The sequence below is a fragment of the Cetorhinus maximus genome, chromosome 6, assembly GCF_964194155.1.
Source record: "Cetorhinus maximus chromosome 6, sCetMax3.hap1.1, whole genome shotgun sequence".
Taxonomy (NCBI): domain Eukaryota; kingdom Metazoa; phylum Chordata; class Chondrichthyes; order Lamniformes; family Cetorhinidae; genus Cetorhinus; species Cetorhinus maximus.
Genome location: NC_135884.1, coordinates 69,125,558 through 69,144,358, shown reverse-complemented (window position 1 = coordinate 69,144,358; position 18,801 = coordinate 69,125,558). Strand labels below are relative to the sequence as shown.

Sequence of the window (18,801 nt, the reverse complement as noted above, 5' to 3'; positions counted from 1 at the left end):
GGTCTCTATATGTATTTATACATGAGGCACATTCCAATAAGCGTTGATTACCTGTACCTTGCCTAACTCTGTCACCATTCTTCACAGTGAAAGGTGAACGCTGAGCATCAGCAGGCGATGACTTGCTGGGGGAGATAACTACACAGTTAAATCCGATCTAATTCACACCTGTTATCCATTGCCCAAGACTTTCATCAGGCGTTAAAGGATATCGGGTATAGGAGATCCGCTGCATTTTCTTCTTCCTAGCCCCAATTTTACAATGTATTTACAGAGCAGTGGAAGCTTCTGTAAATTGCATTTCTGCTATTTCACATTATACCAGTTTGGACTTCATCCTAGGGCCTTGAAAGAATTGCCTAGTGAGATAGTTGATGCATTGGTTCTAATTTTCCAAAACTCCCTAGAGATGGTGAAAGTTCCATTAGGTTTGCAAATAGCAAATGTAACTCCTTATTTCAAAAAGGGGGGCAGTGGGGCGGGGAGACAGAAAGCAGGTAACAGGCCAGTGAGTTTAACATCTGTCATAGGGAAAATGTTATTAAAGATCTTACAGCAGGGCACTTAGAAAAATTCAAGACAATCAGGCAGAGTCAACATGGTTTTGTGAAAGGAAAATTATGTTTAACTAATTTATTGGAGTTCCTTGGAGGAGTCACATGTTGTGGATAAAGGGGAAGTAGCGGGTGAACTGCACTTAGATTTCCAGAAGGCATTTGACAAAGTGCCAGACCAAAGGTTATTGTGGCAAATAAAAGCTCATGGGGCAGAATTTTGTGCTTGACATGTGGGGTGGGGGGGGCGGGTCCCCCATGTCAGCGTGTAAAATGACACGCGGTGACGTCGGGTGAGTGTCCAGACGTCACCGCGCATCATCGCGATATTTCGCTGGGCGGGTGCGCGATGAAGTTCGACGCACTCCCGCCATTAATTAACGGGTTAGTTAAGGCCCTTAAATCAGCAATCGACGCCGATTTTCAGGCGCCCGTGCGATCTTCGGGTCAGCGCATGGACGCAACGGGCAGGCAGGTAAGAGACTTTTTAATAAAACTCATTCACGGGCGGGATAGGAGGGCTCAGTGGGGTTGTCAATCTGGTCTGTGAGTATTTATTGCAGAAAGGTTTTTAAACGTGCCTGTGTGATCTGCAGCAGTTCAGAACAAATTCCAGCAACTTTCTGTGTACTTTTAACCTTCAGGTTATCCCCCTGCAGTCAGTAATCTTTATCGGGCCTGCAGCTTTCCAGACACCTCCCCTTAGCCTGGGTATGGCTTCTGACATGTCTACAGGAGGCAGCTCCTCTGAGGAGGAAGGGAGGGCTAGAAGAGGGAGGAGGCCAGGAGTGCGCATTCAGCCTCCTGGGGAGCCACCTTTGGGAGTACAGGCGCAGGCACAAGGGGTGCAGGGCCAAGAGGTAGCCCAAGGTGGAAGGGGCCGCAGAAGACGCCACTATCCTGCTGCCAGGGTTTACAGGCGGTGAAGCAGCTACCTCAATATGACTGAGGTGCAGTGTCAAAGGAGGCTCTGACTGTCAAGGGAGACAGTACAGTACATCTGTCAGATGATTGGCCCTGAGATCTCTCCTAACTGTGTGGGCGGACTACCCATGCAAGCGGCTCTGAAGGTCACAGTTACCCTCAACTTCAATGCCTCTGGCTCCTTCCAGGGCTCGGTGGGTGATCTTTGCGGTGTCTCCCAATCAGCTGTGCACACTTGTGTCAAGCAGGTCACAGATACTTTGTTCAGGCGTGCATTGACCTTCATCCACTACCACTGGGACCAGGCAAGCCAGGCACAGTGAGCCAGAGGCTTCGGAGCCATTGCTGGCTTCCCCCGCGTCCAGGGTGCTACAGACTGTACACATGTGGCCATCAAGGCACCAGCAGGTGAGCCCGGTGCCTTCATCAACAGGAAGGGCTTCCACTCCATGAACGTGCAGATAGTGTGTGATCACAGGATGCTGATTCTACAAGTCTGTGCAAGGTACCCAGGCAGCTCCCATGACGCCTACATCCTCAGACACTCCCAGGTGCCAGGGCTCTTCAGTGCTCCGGCCCGGCTGGATGGATGGCTTCTGGGTGACGAGGGCTATCCCCTCAGAAGGTGGATCAGGACGCCTCTCCGCCATCCAATATCAGAAGCTGAGCAGCGGTACAATAGGAGCCACACCTCCACAAGGGCTGTGGTGGAGAGAGCCATCGGCCTCCTCAAGATGCACTTCCGATGCCTGGACCGCTCAGGGTGCGCACTCCAGTACCCCCCAGATCGTGTGTCGGTGATAGTGGTTGCATTCTGCACTCTCCACAATCTTGCGCTGGAAAGGGGGGACGCAGTGGATGATGAAGACGTTGACGCAGTGGATGTGGCTGCACACGATGAGTCCAGCATCGATTCGGAGGATGAGGAAGCACAGGGGAATGATGAGGGGCTGAACGCTGACCTGGGACTACACCAAGGAGGCAGGGACACCCAAGAGACTTTAATCCAATGAACCTTCAGCTAGTTCCACAAAAATGGATCAGCAGGACCAGCCTTGCCTGGCGCTTCCCTACTCGGCACTTAAGTGCTAAATCTGCCACTTCATCAGCTGCAACTAAGGGCTTTGGACATAAACTTCAATGTCCACTCAAACACTCATGACATGTCTGTAAAACATACAAATGCAGCACAAAAGAGCCACCCTCAGCCATGGTAACACATCTGGATTTAATTTTCACCATCAGAAGTTCTCACAAAGTCAAAACAAAACGTTATTCAAGCAGAAACAAATAATAATTCCCTAATCTAGGGCCAACACAAAAGCACCAGTGAGAAACCCACGGTGTGCCTAAGGTGCCTTATGCTTACGTTTACGGGTACTACATCTTGGTGCCGCCCCATCGCTCGGAGTGGCATCTGAGACAGCCTGCTGACTCTGCTGTCCTGTTAGTCTTGATGACCTTGGCAGCCGTCCTCTGGCCCGTGGAGCCTGTGCTGGCCCCGCCTGGGAGGGATCTGCCGGGTCCATAGCTGGCATCTCCCCAGTCATCGCAGCCTCACCCGATGAAGCAGTCACTAGGAGAGGGGTGGAACAGCTCATCCGGAGCGCCATGAGAGGAGCCCGCTGATACGACAGGCAGCTGCTCCGTCGATGTGAGGTCACCCCGGACCTCCCTGCTCACCGTCAATGGATGGGTAAACGAGCTGGGAAGCTTGAAGCCCACACCATCTCCCACATTGGCAATGATCAGCTGTGGCCACTGGTGCTGTGAGGGCTTGCAGGTCCGAGCACAACCCCAGGAGAAGCTGCTTGTTCTCCTGGAGGCCCCTCTCCACAAGAGTTGCCACTCTCTCCATGGAGGAAGCATGATGCTCTGACATGAGGCTCATTGTATCACTCATGCTCCGCGTGGACTTCTCCACCACGGATACCAAGTGAAGCATCGTCTCATGTATCACTCCCAGATGCTCCCGCACACCCGGCTGCATTTCCTGCAGCTGCTGCATCGCGGACGACTACAGAGGCACATCATCATGCCCCAACTCAGCATATGCCTGGTCCCCTCCAGTCCTCCGACTGCTGGCGCCATTGGCACTCTCTGTCTCTGCCATCTCCTCCAGTGATTGTGAAGTGTCCTCTCCACTGTGCCCCTGGACACTAGCTGATGTTGCAATTCCCACCGATGTACTTGTTTCTGCGCTGGTGCCTGCCTCACAGAAATGGTGTGACGCAGGTGACAGTTCATGGCCCTCAGGTGTGAGAGGGGGCATCTGTAATGGAGCCTGGTCGCCAGCCTCTGATGATGTTGAAAATAACAACAAGGACAGTGGATCAGTTAGCGTGCACACAGTGACACACTTCATCCCTTTCCCCCTGGCTTATTATGTGCTCAACCTTCCAGAACCTACGGAGATGAATATTGGTGGGGTGGCAAATAGTCAGGAGGAGGCCTAAACATTACAGGCGGATACAGATGGGCTGGTCAGATGGGCTAAGGAATGCCAAATGGAATGTTATGTAGATAAGTGTGAGGTGATGCACTTGAGCAGGACAAACAAGGCATGGGAATACACGATGAATGGTTGGACCATGGAAAGCAAGGAGGATCAGAGGGAACTTGCTAGGCATGTTGACAGGCCCGTTAAGGTAGCGGGACAGGTACATAAGGTGTATAAGAAGGTAAATGCCATATTTGCCTTTATTAGCCGAAGAATAGAACATAGGAACAGGGAGGTCATGTTGCAAGTGCAGAAAACGCTGCCTAGGCCACAGCTATAGTTTTGCATGCAGTTGTGAAATACGCTTCACGGGAGGGATGTGATTGGAGTGGAGAAAGTGCAAAGGTCGCTGACCAGGATGCATGCTGGGCTGGAGAGTTGGAGTTATGAAGAGGCATAGCATAGACTGGGGTTATTTCCCCTGGAGCAGTGGAGATTGAGGGGTGACATTATTGAGCTTCATAACATTATGAGGGGCATAGATAGGGTTGGCAGAAAGGAACTTTTCCCCCCGGCAGAGGGATGACTAACCTGGTGGCATTTATTTAAAGTAAGGGGCATGAGTTTGACAGGTGAGGTGATGAGGAATTCTTGCACACAGTAATGTGGGATGCACTGCCTGAAAGGGTGGTGGACGCAGAAACCCTCCTAACATGTAATAAGGATTTGGATGTGCAGTTGCGATGCCATAGCATACAAGGCCATGGGGATAGTGGTCAGAAATGGGATAAGGCGACTTTGGAAGGTGCTGGACACACGCATCTTCGAAGGGCTGGGGGACCTTTGTCTATGACCCACACGTATGACTATCAGTTTGTGTATGAGCAGTGTTGCTACATTAACGATTCCAACAATCATCAGTGCTTTGGATGGTGGGAAGACAGAGTGAATGTCACTGTGAGCCTCAAATACCTGGCCGCTCCATCCCATCCTCACCGACACCTGTGGACCTGGGCGCATGGCACCTCTCAAGCTCCAGGGCCTCCTGCTCGAATCAGCTCAAAATGATCAGCTGGGCCTGGCCACCTCCAGTGTGCAAACGCTAATAAGCATTGTGCACATTTTTCTCCTGAAAAATGGAGACCACCATTCAGTGGGGCTAATTGCACATGGACTCTGCACGTGCACATGCACGCCGCACCCCAACCACAGTGGCCCATATCAGGCCTCCAGTGCCTCCTGTCCACGCTACTGCTGATCAGTCTCACAAAGATAGTATGCCTGCTCCCAACCCCCCCAACGGCCACCTTGGACACATTCTGCATACATCACTTTCAGAAACACGGTCTTAGCTCCCATGGCAAGGAGGCGCAACTAGATGCGGTGCCAAGGGCACCAGATGGCTCTTGGCCACGAGACCTTGAGGCTTCCCTTCCACAATCTCATCACCGTGAATAGGACATGTATTGGAGTGAATAGGACATGTATTGGAGTTCTGAGTATGCGCCTAGCTGCATCTCCTGCAAGTTGCCCCCTGACTAGTCATGTGCGACTAAGAGCAACACATGGTGTGGAAGAGAACCCTTCCCCTCATGAACCACTCAGGCTGATGTGAGCATGGGCACTATCTGCTTGCCCACCCAGCGTGTGACAAATGCCCAACATGATTCAATGCAATCATGACAGTAAGACTTGCCTTCAAAGGCTAAGGCTAAGGGTCCCTGCTGGGTGAAATGCCCAACACCAACTTGGTACTCACCCTTCCAGAGCGCAACAAATCGTTGAAGCGTTTACGGCACTGGATCCAGGTGCGCCGCACCACATCACGGGAGCTTAGCACCTCCACCACCTCCTCCCAGGCACGTTTGGTCATGTGGGGGGGCCTCCTCCTCCCATCTTGGAGGACCAACACCTCCCGCCGTGCTGCCACCTCCTTGAGAAGGGCAGCAAGAGAGTCATCAGAAAAGTGAGAGGCACATTGCCCCCCCGCTGGCCTACCCTGCAGCCTGCCCTGCTCCTGTGGCAGACCCTGCAGCCTGCCCTTCTCCCCTGGCCTTCCCTCCAGAGTGCCCTGCTGAGCAGACCCCCTGCGGTTGGATCTCCAGGTGGCCATTGCGAGCAGCCTACAGGAGGCTGCCAGGCCTTCTTTTAAATAGACTGCTAGGTCGCCATTGGACCCGGAGGTCTGTGCACGCCCACCACAGCCCGCACACTCCCGCTATCCTCGGGAGTCGGAAATGCGCTGGGCGGGCCTTAATTGACCCGTCCACGCAAAATGGCGGAGCGGACTCGATTTCGGGCGCCGATCAGGTCCACACCTGCCCGCGTATGCTCCTGCTCTGCCTGCCTGCCAAACGGAAAATTTTGGCCATGGTGTAGGGGGTAACCTATTGGCACGGATAGAGGATTGGCTAGCTAACAGGAAATGGAGGGTAGCCGTCATGTGGGGGGGGCGGGGGGCCTCCTCCTCCCATCCTGGGGGACCAACACCTCCCGCTGTGCTGCCACCTCCTCGAGGAGGGCAGCAAGGCATTTATCAGAAAAGCCAGAGTTTATCAGAATGCCATAGTGCAGGGGCCTCAACCTTTTACAATTTATATAAATGACTTAGATGAAGGAATGAAGGTATGTTTGCTCAATTTGCTGACGAGACAAAGATAGGAAAGTAAATTGTGAAGAGGACATAAGGAGGTTACAATGTGGCATAGATAGGTTAAGTGAGTTGGTAAAGATCTGGCAAATGGAGTATAATGTGGGAAATGTGAAATTGCTAATTTTGGCAGAAAGAATGAAAAAGAAACATTATCTAAATGGCGAGAGGGTCCAGAGCTCTGAGATTCAGAGGGATCTGGGTATCCAGTGCATGAATCACAAAAGTTAAGTATGCAGGTTAGCAAGTAATTAGGAAAACTAATAGAATGTTATCATTTATTGTGAGGGGAATTGATTACAAAAGTAGGGAGGTTATGCTTCAGTTGCACATAAATGACGATGTGAGGGGTAGGATTAGTAAGTTTGTGGATGACACAAAGATTGGCCGGGTGGTTAACAGTGAGGTTGAGTGTCTTGGGCTACAGGAAGATATAGATGGGATGGTGAAATGGGCAGATAAGTGGCAGATGGAATTTAACCCTGAAAAGTGTGAGGTGATACACTTTGGAAGGAATAGTTTGACAAGGAAGTATTCAATGAATGGCATGACACTAGGAAGTTCTGAGGAACAAAGGGACCTTGGCATGTGTGTCCATAGATCTCTGAAGGCGGAGGGGCATGTTAGTGGGGTGATGAAAAAGGCATATAGGACACTTGCCTTTATCAATTGAGGCATAGATTACAAAAGTAGGGAGGTCATGTTGGAGTTGTATAGAACCTTGGTAAGGCTACAGCTGGAGTACTGTGTGCAGTTCTGGTCGCCACATTATAGGAAGGATGTGATTGCACTGGAGGGGGTGCAGAGGAGATTCACCAGAATGTTGCCTGGGATGAAACATTTAAGTTATGAAGAGAGGTTGGATAGAGTTGGGTTGTTTTTGTTGGAGCAGAGAAGACTGAGGGGCGACCTGATCGAGGTGTACAAGATTATGAGGGGCATGGACAGGGTGGATAGGGAGCAGCTGTTCCCCTTAGTTGAAGGGTCAGTCACAAGGGTACATAAAAGGTGAGGGGCAGGAAGTTTAGGGGGAATGTGAGGAAAAACTTTTTAACCCAGAGGGCGGTGACGGTCTGGAATGCGCTGTCTGGGAGGGTGGTGGAGGTGGGTTGCCTCACATCCTTTAAAAAGTACCTGGATGTGCACTTGGCACAACATAACATTCAAGGCTATGGACCAAGTGCTGGTAAATGGAATTAGGTAGGTAGGTCAGGTGTTTCTCACGTGTCGGTGCGGACTCGATGGGCCGAAGAGCCTCTTCTGCACTGTGGCAAAAATCCAGGCCTCTGTTTCTCTCCACGGACGCTGCCTGACCTGTAGAGTTTTTCCAGCAGTTTTGTTTTTTTTTATTTCTTAATCTCATGATTCTAAGCTTGTAAAAGATTGCTGTTTTGTTTCTGTGATTCTGTACAGGGCACTGGTGAGACCACATCTGGAGTACTGTGTACAGTATTAGTCTCCTTATTTAAGGAAGGATGTAAATGCAATGGAAGCAGTTCAGGGAAGGTTTACTAGACTAATACCAGGAATAGGTGGGTTGTGTTATGAGGTAAGGTTGGACAGGTTAGGCTTGTATCCTCTGGAGTTTAGAAGAGTAAGAGGTGACTTGATTAAAACATCTAAGATCCTGAGGGGTCTTGACAGGGTGGATGTGGAGAGAGTGTTTCCTCTTGTGGGAGAATCTAGAACCTGGGGTCACTGTTTAAAAATTAGGGGTCACACACTTAAGACAGAGATCAGGAGAAATTTTTTCTGAGGGTTGTGAGTATTTGGAACTCCTTCCCTCAAAAGGCGGTGGAAGCAGAGTCTTTGAATAACTTTAAGGCAGAGATAGAAAGGTTCTTGATATCTTTTCACCCCCTTGTTTATCAGGGGTAGGCAGGAATGTGGAGTGGAGGTTACAATCAGATCAGCCATGATCTTATTGAATGGCGGAGCAGTCTCGAGGGGCCGAGTGGCCTACTCCTGCTCCTAATTCGTATGTTCATGTTTGTTTCTTGTCTTGTCATTTGTGGCTCACCAATCTGCTCGCTGAGGTTCTCAGGGCTGATGGGCTGTGCTTTGTTGTGGGCGTGTTAAAAGCTGGAGAAGATTTCCAACCTTCGAAGCTGGGTTAATATTCCTGTTACTGGCAGGGTTCATTCTCAGCCTTTTGAAACACCTACGGCTCTGGTAGGGAAAAAACAAGTGAACCATTTTAATCCCTGAGCATGAAAACCACTTAATTTTAGTCGAAATTGGTCTTTACATTTCCTGGTTGTGTAAAAATTCCAAAATCATTCCCCTCTCACTTTGAGAAATGTGGTTTATTTTGAATTGGGGAACCCCACATGCGAACCATGAATTTCTCTGGCAAGTTACAGGATAACTTTGGGCCAGTGTTGTGAACTTTAACCATATTGAGCAATGAACCTAAAACACGTAGGGACTATAGTTTGTGCTTCTAGTTTTCTGTTGCTTTGGGTCTGTATGCTCCACATATTGCGTTTGCTCTTGGGCTGTCAGACGTAGAAACTTTAGCCACTAGCAAAAGATCAAATGAGTTGGTTTTGAGTAACTGGACGTAGGTTTGCTAAAATTCAGGGGCTTGATGTCGGCACATGAATTGCACATGACCCCTATGACCTAATGTTTTGCTGCACAATGCGTTGGCACTCCAGTAGACTTAAGCATGAGTTAGAATGGCAGGCAAGTGCAAGGAATCTTAGCCCAAACACAGACACAAAGAAGAAGATGTAAGATGGTGTGTATGGAGACTAAGAGATGAATGTTGAGAGGAATGATTTATTTCGTAACTATAAACCAGAGAGAAAACTGAGATGAGAAAGAATGTGCAAACCCAACTAAAGATGCAGAAAATCTTTGCTGAGCTTTCGAAGGATTTAAACTGAACCCAATAACTGCCTTACCATAGAAACGCAGAAGGATTTAATATACTGAAGAAAGCCAGTCTTATCTGTTAAATCATTCTGAAAAATTCCATATTGTGTAGAGGTAACACCAGGAGTGAGCACATATGCATTGCTACTTCTCATTTCCTAGTGTCCCCATTCTTCTTTCTTTTCAGATTCTCTACGATAGTCCAAAGGCGCGACGTGAGATGGACATGCACTGGAGGGCCTCCAGCACCCTCCACATTGTCCGAATAATTAACATCTATGAGAACATGCACCATGGAAAGCGGTGTCTCTTGATAGTGATGGAATGGTGAGTAAGAAGCCAAGGTGAAAGGACAAGGTCAGTGAGTACAGGAGAATAACTATATTGAAAAGAGTAGGAGAGAAAAAACGCCAAATAAAGAAGTGATTACACTGTGAGGTTAGAGGAAGGGGAAGCTGCTGAGATGATGCTGGTACCTAGTATTGTTTCCCTGCCTGTTGCCATTTGGTCACTTCAATTCTTGGGACTCACTCTTCATTTATATCCCATCCCTTAGTGATGCCTTCCATAAGCACAAGATCATCTTCCATGTACATTGATGCCTCTTGGCTTCCTCAGTCAATTCCAAAATTAAGACCTGGTTGAGGCAATGTTTCTCCATTTTAATGTTGCCAAAACTCAAGCAACACGGCTTCTGAGGACAAAAGTCCTGCCTGATCTACTTTCTGGACTTCTTTAGGAATTGATAATTTGAGTAGGTTTCCAGAGGATTTGACAAAGTTCCACGTGAAAGGCTGCTGGATAGTTCAACGCTTTGGAGATTTAGTTACATTGGGGAATTGACAAAATAAATTGTCTCAAGGGTAAAGAAAAAGTAATGAATACTTTTCAGGCATTCATTTCAGGGTTGGAGGGTGCAAGGTGAGTACTGAATTTCGTGTCCTTTGGGACTACTACAGTTTCTAATTAGCATCAATGACTTGAATTCAGAAGACAGGAATAGGATTAGGCCATTCAGCCTCTCTAGCCTATACTGCCATTCAATTAGATCATGCTAAATAGAGTTAGATGAAGAAGAGCAGAAGTTTGTTTACAGCATAAATATTAGTATGGAACAATTGGGTTCAATGGCATGTTTCTTTTCATAAATTCTATGTAATTCCATGATCTGTATCTTAACTCCATCTACCGAGGGTCAAATCAAAGTACAGTATTAGTTTTACAAGATAGTGAGAGGGGAGAACAGTGACAGACGAAATCCAGTCCAGGCAAGTGTAAAGTATTGGATATTGGAAGGAAAAAATTACTATAGAAAATTCCGTGTGTAATGTTTAAATGACAAAAGGTGAAGTTGAAATAGACCTACGAATGCAGAGTATTTCTTAAATGGTGAGTGACTGAGAAGTGTTGATGTCCAAAGAGACCTGGGTGTCCTTGTTCATGAGTCACTAAAAGCTAATGTACAGGTGCAGCAAGCAATTAGGAAGGCAAATGGCGTGTTAGCCTGTGTTGCAAGAGGATTTGAATACAGGAGGTAAGGAAGTCTTGCTGCAGTTGTACAGAGCCTTGATGAGACCACACCTGGAGTATTGTGTGCAATTTTGGTGGTCTTACCTAAGGAAGGATATGCTGGCCATAGAAGGAGTGCAACAAAGATTCACCAGACCAATCCCTGGGATGGCGGGATTGCCTTATGAGGAGAGATTGAGGAAACTGGGCTTGTATTCTCTAGAGTTTTGAAGAATGAGAGGGGATCTCATTGAAGTGTATAAAATTCTTACAGGATGTGACAGGGTATATGCAGGAAGGACGTATCCTCTAGTTGGTGGGGGGTGGCGGTGGTGGGGTCTAGAACCAGGGGACACAGTCTCAGAATCAGAGGTAGGCCATTTAGGACCGAGATAAGGAGGAATTTCTTCAGTCAGAGGATGGTGAATCTTTGGAATTCTCTACCCCAGAGGGCTATAGAGGCTCAGTCATTGAGTATGTTCAAAGAAAAGATTGACAGATTTCTAGATACCCATCAAGGGATATGGGGATAGTCTAAGAAGATGGCGTTGAGATAGAAGATCAGCCATGATCCAGTTTGAGTAGTGGAGCAGGCTCGATGGGCCGAATGGCCTATTCCTGCCCCTATGTTCCTAAGATATTAGTAGGCTTTACATAGGCTAGACATGTTGAGTGTTAAGAAGATTTAACAAAGCCAATAGGATGATAAACTCTATGGTCAAAAGACAAGTCAGAGCTCTAAGCTGTAATCAGACTGTGCATTCCCTGGTCAGACTGCACCTTAAATACTACATCCAGCTCTTGGTACAAAAAAATAAGAAAGGCATTTGATTGCTGAATACACTACAGAGAAAAGTTGTGAGCCTGTACCTAGCATAAAAGGGCTGAGTTATAAAGGAAAGATTGGAAAAACTTAGAATTTCAGTCTAGAACTGAGGCATCTTAAATGTGAAATCACATTGTACAGCATTGCTTTGGGAATGGGAAAGGTAAATCTGGAATGTTACTTAAATTAGATTGTTAAAGTAAAACAAGGAGACACGCGCTAGGAATAAAAGAGCCCCTTGAGCCTGTTCCACTATTCAATGAGATCATGGTTGATCTGAAACCTAACTCTATATACCTGCCTTTGCAATTTTAAAATCTCCCTTTGTGTAGAAGTGTTTCCTAATTTCACTTCTGAAAGGTCTGGCTTCAACTTTAGGACTTAGGAGCAGGAGTAGGCCATTCAGCCCTTCAAGCCTGTTCCACCATTCAATAAATTAATGGCTGACCTGACTGTAGCCTCAGCTCCACTTTTCTGTCTGCCCCCAATAACCCATGACTGTCTGGTCTATCATCAAGAATCTATCTAACTGTGCCTCTAATTCAATTACCCAACCTCCACTCATCTCTATCTATAATGGGGGGCGCCTTATTTTTAAACTGTGTCCACCTAACTCTAGTCTCCCCCATAAGAGGGAACATCCTCCTGGTATCCACCCTATTAAGTCCCCTCAAGACCTTATATGTTTCAATAAGATCACCTCTCATTCTTCTAAACTCCATTGGGTATAGGCCCAAGCTGTACAGCCTTTCTTAAGATAAGCCTCTCATCCCTGGTGTGAGTCAAGTGAACTTTCTCTGCACCGCTTCTAATGCAGTTATATGCTTTTTCAGATAAGGACACTAGAACTGTACACACAACTCCAAATGCGGTCTAACCAATGCCCTGTGCAGCTGAAGCAAAACTTCCCTACTTTTATATTCCATTGCCCTTGCAAAAAAAAACATTCGATTTGCTTTCCTAGTCACTTGTGATACCTTCATACTAACCTTTTGTGATTCATGTACCAGGACACCCAGATCCCTCTGTACTGTAGAGTTTTGTAATCTCTCTCTCTCTGATCAGCTAATTTTCAATCTGCTGGAACTCTTCCAAAATCTAAGGAAATTTGGAAGATTGTAACCAATGCATCTACTATCTCTGCAGCCTTGTCTTTTAAGGCCCCAGGATGCAGGCCATCAGGTCCTGGGCACTTGTCAGCCTTTACTTCTAATAGTTTTCCCAGTACCTTTTCCCTGGTGATGGTGATTGTTTTAAGTTCCTCCCTCCTTTTCACATTTTGATTTTCAAATATTTTTGGGAAGTTTTCTAAGTCTTCTAAAGTGAAGACAGATACAAAATACCCGTTCAATGCCTCTGCCATTTCCTTGTTTTCCCCAGACTCTCTCTCTCTCTCTCTCTGGAGGACCAACACTAGCTTTAATTACTCTTTTCCTATTTAAATACTTGTTGGAACTCTTACTATCTGTTTTTATATTGCTAGCTTTCTCTCATACTCTTCTTTCTCCCTCTTTATCTTTTTCTGAAATCATTCTTTGCTGGTTAGTCAAATTTTCTTAAAATTTGACCAACCTTCTGACCTATCACTAATCTCTGCAGAATTTTAATGTTTCTTTCAATTTGATGCTATCCTTAACTTCTTTATTTAGCTATGGATGATGCATCCTTCTCAAAGAGCTTTCCTGAGAGTTATTAAATATCTCCTTAAAAGTCTGCCACTGCATCTCTACTCTCTTACCTTTTAACCAAGTTTCCCAATTCACTTTAGCTAGATCTGCTTTTATACCCTTATAATTACCTTTATTCATATTTAAAACACTAGTCTTAGACTCTGTTATGACATGGAATGTGGTATTTGCCATGCTGACCAAATCCATAAGGGAAACTTGGCCACACTATCACAATGGTTTTGCAATTTGTATTTATTATGAGAAGGTTTGTGTACTAGATTCAGAAGTAATGAATCCACTAACACCTTTAGAGATTTTAAAAATTGAATTAAAACATTTATTAACAAAAAAAAATGAAGCACATACACAAGATTACACGGTTACTTTATATTATAACAATTCCCAAAATTCCTAGTTAACCATACTCCCAACTACACACCCTCTTTAAGGCAACAGTCCAAAATAGATTTTAAATTTATAGAGGTAATCCAGCATTCAGCAAGGTTACCACAAGCACCCACCAACAGTAGAATTCTAAAAAATTCTAATACAACTTTGGTTATGGAATAGCAGATTTCTACAAAGTGGCTAGAGGTTTTTCCCCAAGCCTGCTTCGCACGGTGTATCTTTCACGGCAACCCCTCGCATAGCTTTCCATCCTTCTTTAAATATATTTTTCCCTCTTTAATCTGTCAATCCTGTTGTTCCCCCATATCTTTGGAATTTGCTTTTGCCATAATATAAAAATCTTTTATGTTGTCATTATGGCCAGCACTTTTGGGAAAAATCAACATCATAACCTGTCTTACTTAGCTTGTTAGTTATAAACATCCTACCATGTCTCTTTGAAAACCAAACGCCTCTCCACTTATCTTAAAATGCAGATTTCATTCACACCCTATCTGCTGACTTTACCCTAGCTCACTCATCAGCATTTCAAATGCCCTTTTCACATCTAATTCTTTTTTGATAATTTCAATCTTAGTCTATCCGTCTCTAATTAAATTAGTCACACAGACAGAACCATACACACACACACACACACACACACACACACACACACAAACATAAGGCTACTTTACAATATCCCACAATAATATAATGAAAAATACGATAGTTTTGTGACAACTCTTAGTTCTTCCTTTCAAACTGAACATGAAATTCTATCCTGCTATGATCACTGTCACTTAAAGGCTCCTTTACCATGAAGTTATTGACTAAGCTTGTCTCATTACCACGATCAGGATAGCCTGCTCCCTGGTTGGCTCTAGAATGTACTGTTCTAAGAAATTGTCCCAAATACACTCTATGGACTCATGGCTACCTTTGCCAATCTGATTCACCCAGTCTACCTGCAGAAGAAAGTCACCCATGATTATTGCAGTACCTTCCTTAATAACCCATTCATTACTTCCTGTATACCCTGTCCTACTGTGCAACTACTGTTAGGAGGGCCTATAATCTACTTCCACAAGTGACCTCTTACCTTTCCTATTTCGTATCTCTACCCAAACTGATTCTACAGCTGGAATTTTCCAGCACTCCCACGGTGGTTTCCCCCGCGGCAGGGCCGGCGAGCCATTGAATTCTCCATTCACATCGGCAGGACCAGAAGATCCCACCAGCATGAGGGGCCTGGAAAGTTCCAGCCTACATCTTGCTCTTTTGAACTAAGATATCTCTCACTTCTGTACTAATGAAATCCTTAAGAAACAATTAGATGCAGCGATAGAACATATGCCCTTTCTAGATGGATGAATGAAAATAGGCCAAAAATCTTGGTTTTCAGAAGCAGCTATGTTTCTCTAGCCTTGACTCCATCTTCCTCAGGTTATGTTCAGAGATGTGGACTCAGTGAACTACTTACCCCAGAGATGAATTTCCCCCATTACTGCCGGATCACTAATCTATGTGTTTGTTATCCTCAAGGCTGCATTTCTCCAAATTTCTAGCTCACCACCCACTATCTCAATTTTTTGCCCTTCATCCACACATCCATAGCCACACGTGGTCAACATTCCTACGAACCCCATACTCTTCAAACTCCACTGGTTCTCCATTCTTCAGTAAATTAACTTTTAAGTTCCCCATTATTCCTTTTCAAACCCTACAGAATCTTGCCTCACTCTGCCTCCAGCATTTTCTCCACCCCACACATTCCCAGACACATGCTGCACTTATCCAATAAAAGCAAAATACTACAGATGCTGAATATCTGAAATAAAAACAGAAAATGCTGGAAAAACTCAGCAGGTCTGGCAGCATCTGTGGAGACAGAAACGGAGTTAATGTTTCGAGTCCAATATGTCTCTTCTTCAGAACTGAATTATCTTATCCAACATTGATTGCAACATTACCCAACACTGGATTACTCCTTGTTCCCTGTGCTCTCTTCATTCCATCATCAATAACCACTTTCTCAGGTGCTGTGCTCCTGTCCTCAGGAATCTCCTCCTCAATCCCACCAATTTGTCTCCTCCCGGCTTTTAATAACCTCCTAAAGATCATCAACTGCATGTACTGTAGCAGGTACAGGCTATGTTACTGGTATTGTAATCCAGAGGCCTTGACTAATAATCTGGAGATTACCATGGCAGCTGGGGAATTTAAATTCTGTTGCTGTATTAAATGAATCTGTAATAAAAATCTAGCATCAGTAATGGTGACTATGAAATCACCTGATTGTTGTAAAAATCCATGTGGTTCACCTATTTCATTCAGAGAGGGAAATCTGTCGCCCTTACCTGATCTGGCCTATATGTGACTCCAGAGCAATGTGGTCAACTCTTAACACCCTCTGAAATGTCGAGCAAGGCACCCAGCTGTATAGGGATGGGCAACAAATGCTGCCCTGCCAGCGATGTCCACATCCTGTGAATGAATAAAAACATTTCAGAGAGGCTGTCTTGGGGAAGGTGGCATTGTGACTGCTCTCCACCCCGAAGGAAGAGGAGGGGGAAGGTGGGTATATAAGGCAAAAACCAGAAGATTCATTCTGGAACAAGAGAGAGAAGGCAAAAGTGATGCTGTGGTTATCAGCTTGTTACTACTATATTACTAGTTACGTTGTACGCTCTGTTTCAAGTTGTTTCCTGAAGAAACTGAAAAGCCTGTTATCTACTGCTTACAGGGACTTCTGCACACGCCACCACATCCCACCAACCTTTTCATTTTCCTGTCCATGGTTTTTCCAGGCTCTGTAGAATGCGCTGAGATACATTTCAACAGTACTTCATGTATAAAATGTAAACTGGGCTGTTGTACTAAATATGCGTTCCTTTATTTCTTTTCATACATCTCCCCTCCTATCCTGCAGTTGAGGTTGGGAGTGAATTTGGTAAATCCACAAGGCTCTCACAAGCAATCGCCATAACTTTGGTGGACACCTTAGGGAGGATGAATTGGCCTTGGAGGGAATGGATTGTAGTTTTACCAGCATGATAGCAGAACTCCAGGGGTTTAAATTACAAGGAGAGATTACACATATTAGGGTTGTATTCCATGGAATTTTGAAGGTTAAGGGGTGATTTCAAGATATTAAGGGGAACTGATAGGATAGAGACAGACAAACTGTTTCTACTGTTTGAAGAGTATAGGACTAGCGGGCATAGTCTAAAAATTAGAGCCAGACCTTTCAGAAATGAAATTAGGAAACATTGCTACACACAAAGGATGGTAGAAGTTTGGAACTCACGTCTGCAAATGTCAGTTGATGCTAGATCAATTGTAAATTTTAAATCTGAGATTGACTGTGTTACGATTCCCGTAGAGACCGATAACATTTAGAAAGAAATTCAAACTTTCAGTTAATAGCTGAAAGAATGACATGTCAAGATTTATCATTTTAAGATGTTTACTGTAATAAATGACGAAAAACATTATTAACTAAACACTATCTTTGTAGGCAACTTACATTTTAAACCACATAACGGAATACCCCCTTCTCATTCTTAAATAGCTGAGGAAACACACTTCACAGGTATACTTTACACTGTCCTTTTATGTATACATTCAATTTTCTCAGAATCAATCCAAAGTGATTATAGTTCCCATGGGTTTATTCCTGGCCTTTTCTTTTCTCAGCCTGGTAACTTGCAGCCTTGGAACTGTCTTTCACAGTGAGGTTTTCTTTTCCCGGAGACTGTCCCTCTAACCCAAGCCAGGGGTGACTCTTCCAGTTTTGCTTTAACTCCCCACAAATTTGGTTTTCTCAATCCAAGCGTGAGTTTTCACCCACATTACTGCATGGTGAACCACAAAGACTTTTTTGGCCTCTAGCTGGTCCTTCTCTTCTAGATCCAGGCATGCTCCAGTGTCTATGATATTCTAGGAATGCCTGTAACCTTATCTTTACAGTGGTTTCCCCTGCATCCTTCCCTTGGCATTGTGAATCACATGGGCCTTGTATCTGGGTAGAAATGCTAATTAGCTATCCTCAAGAGCCCAACCTTCGTTCATCTTGGAACTAAATGGACAGCTTAAAGCACCACTGTTTACAACCTGACATTCCCAACACTTGTCTTGGACTTTGGAGACCCACAGTCTTCATTGTGAACACACAGGCTGCTGCTATTGTCTTCAAGGGTAAATACCTTGTACCATCTTCCCAGTAAAACAATCTAAGCCTTTGATCTCTAACAATCAATCCACCAGGCTTACTATCAGAGAGACTCCAGAACAGGTCACATGACCCCTTAAATTTAAAGACAGTCCCAAAACATAATCTTATAAACCTCATAATTGTAACGATATATTTAAGTTATTAAGGGATATGGGGCAAAGATGGGCATGTGGAGTTAGGTTATAGATCAGCCATGATTTCATTGAATGACAGAACAGGCTCGGGGTTAAATGGCCTCCTCTTGTTCCTATGTTCACACTGGAACCACTGGGGAAACAGCCCCATTTCTTTGGGGTTTCCACGCTCATCCACGAAGCTATGGTGGCTTTTCGAGAGAATGCCTGCAAAAACGTAACCCTGCTGACTCTTGAGGGATGTGGCTTGATGAGTGCAGCAAACTCCTAACACCTTACCCAAATGGCCACTTTTCACATGGGAATTTAGTTATTCAACTATAGTGGGCACCTTCAGCTGATCCTGTCCTTAGTCAACATTAGGTGGCAGGGTGAGGTGAGTAACTGGACAGTGATCAGAGGTGGGAACCCTGGCTGATTTATTTTCTCTCCCAAGCTCCGGGATGCTGAGGCTAAATACCCTTACTGCCTAGGCTAACTAGCTGAGCACAGACTGGGAATCAGACATGGGGTTTCTGGTTTATACAGCTTGGTATTGAAGGTATTTCCTTTATCTGGTAGGCTGTTGGAGGAGATCATACATTTTTTTTATG

General features: G+C 45.3%; 1 protein-coding gene across 1 annotated transcript in view; it reads left to right on the top strand.

The window, feature by feature from the left end:
• Nucleotides 1–8,662: 8,662 nt before the first annotated feature.
• The window catches only part of LOC144681809 (MAP kinase-activated protein kinase 3-like), a 29,270-nt gene continuing 19,131 nt past the window's right edge, over nt 8,663–18,801 (top strand). The window contains exons 1-2 of the mRNA XM_078543828.1: nt 8,663–8,740; nt 9,636–9,775. Of these exons, the coding sequence (XP_078399954.1) occupies nt 9,669–9,775 (107 nt within the window). The 5' untranslated portion in view covers nt 8,663–8,740; nt 9,636–9,668. The remainder of the gene's footprint in view (nt 8,741–9,635; nt 9,776–18,801) is intronic.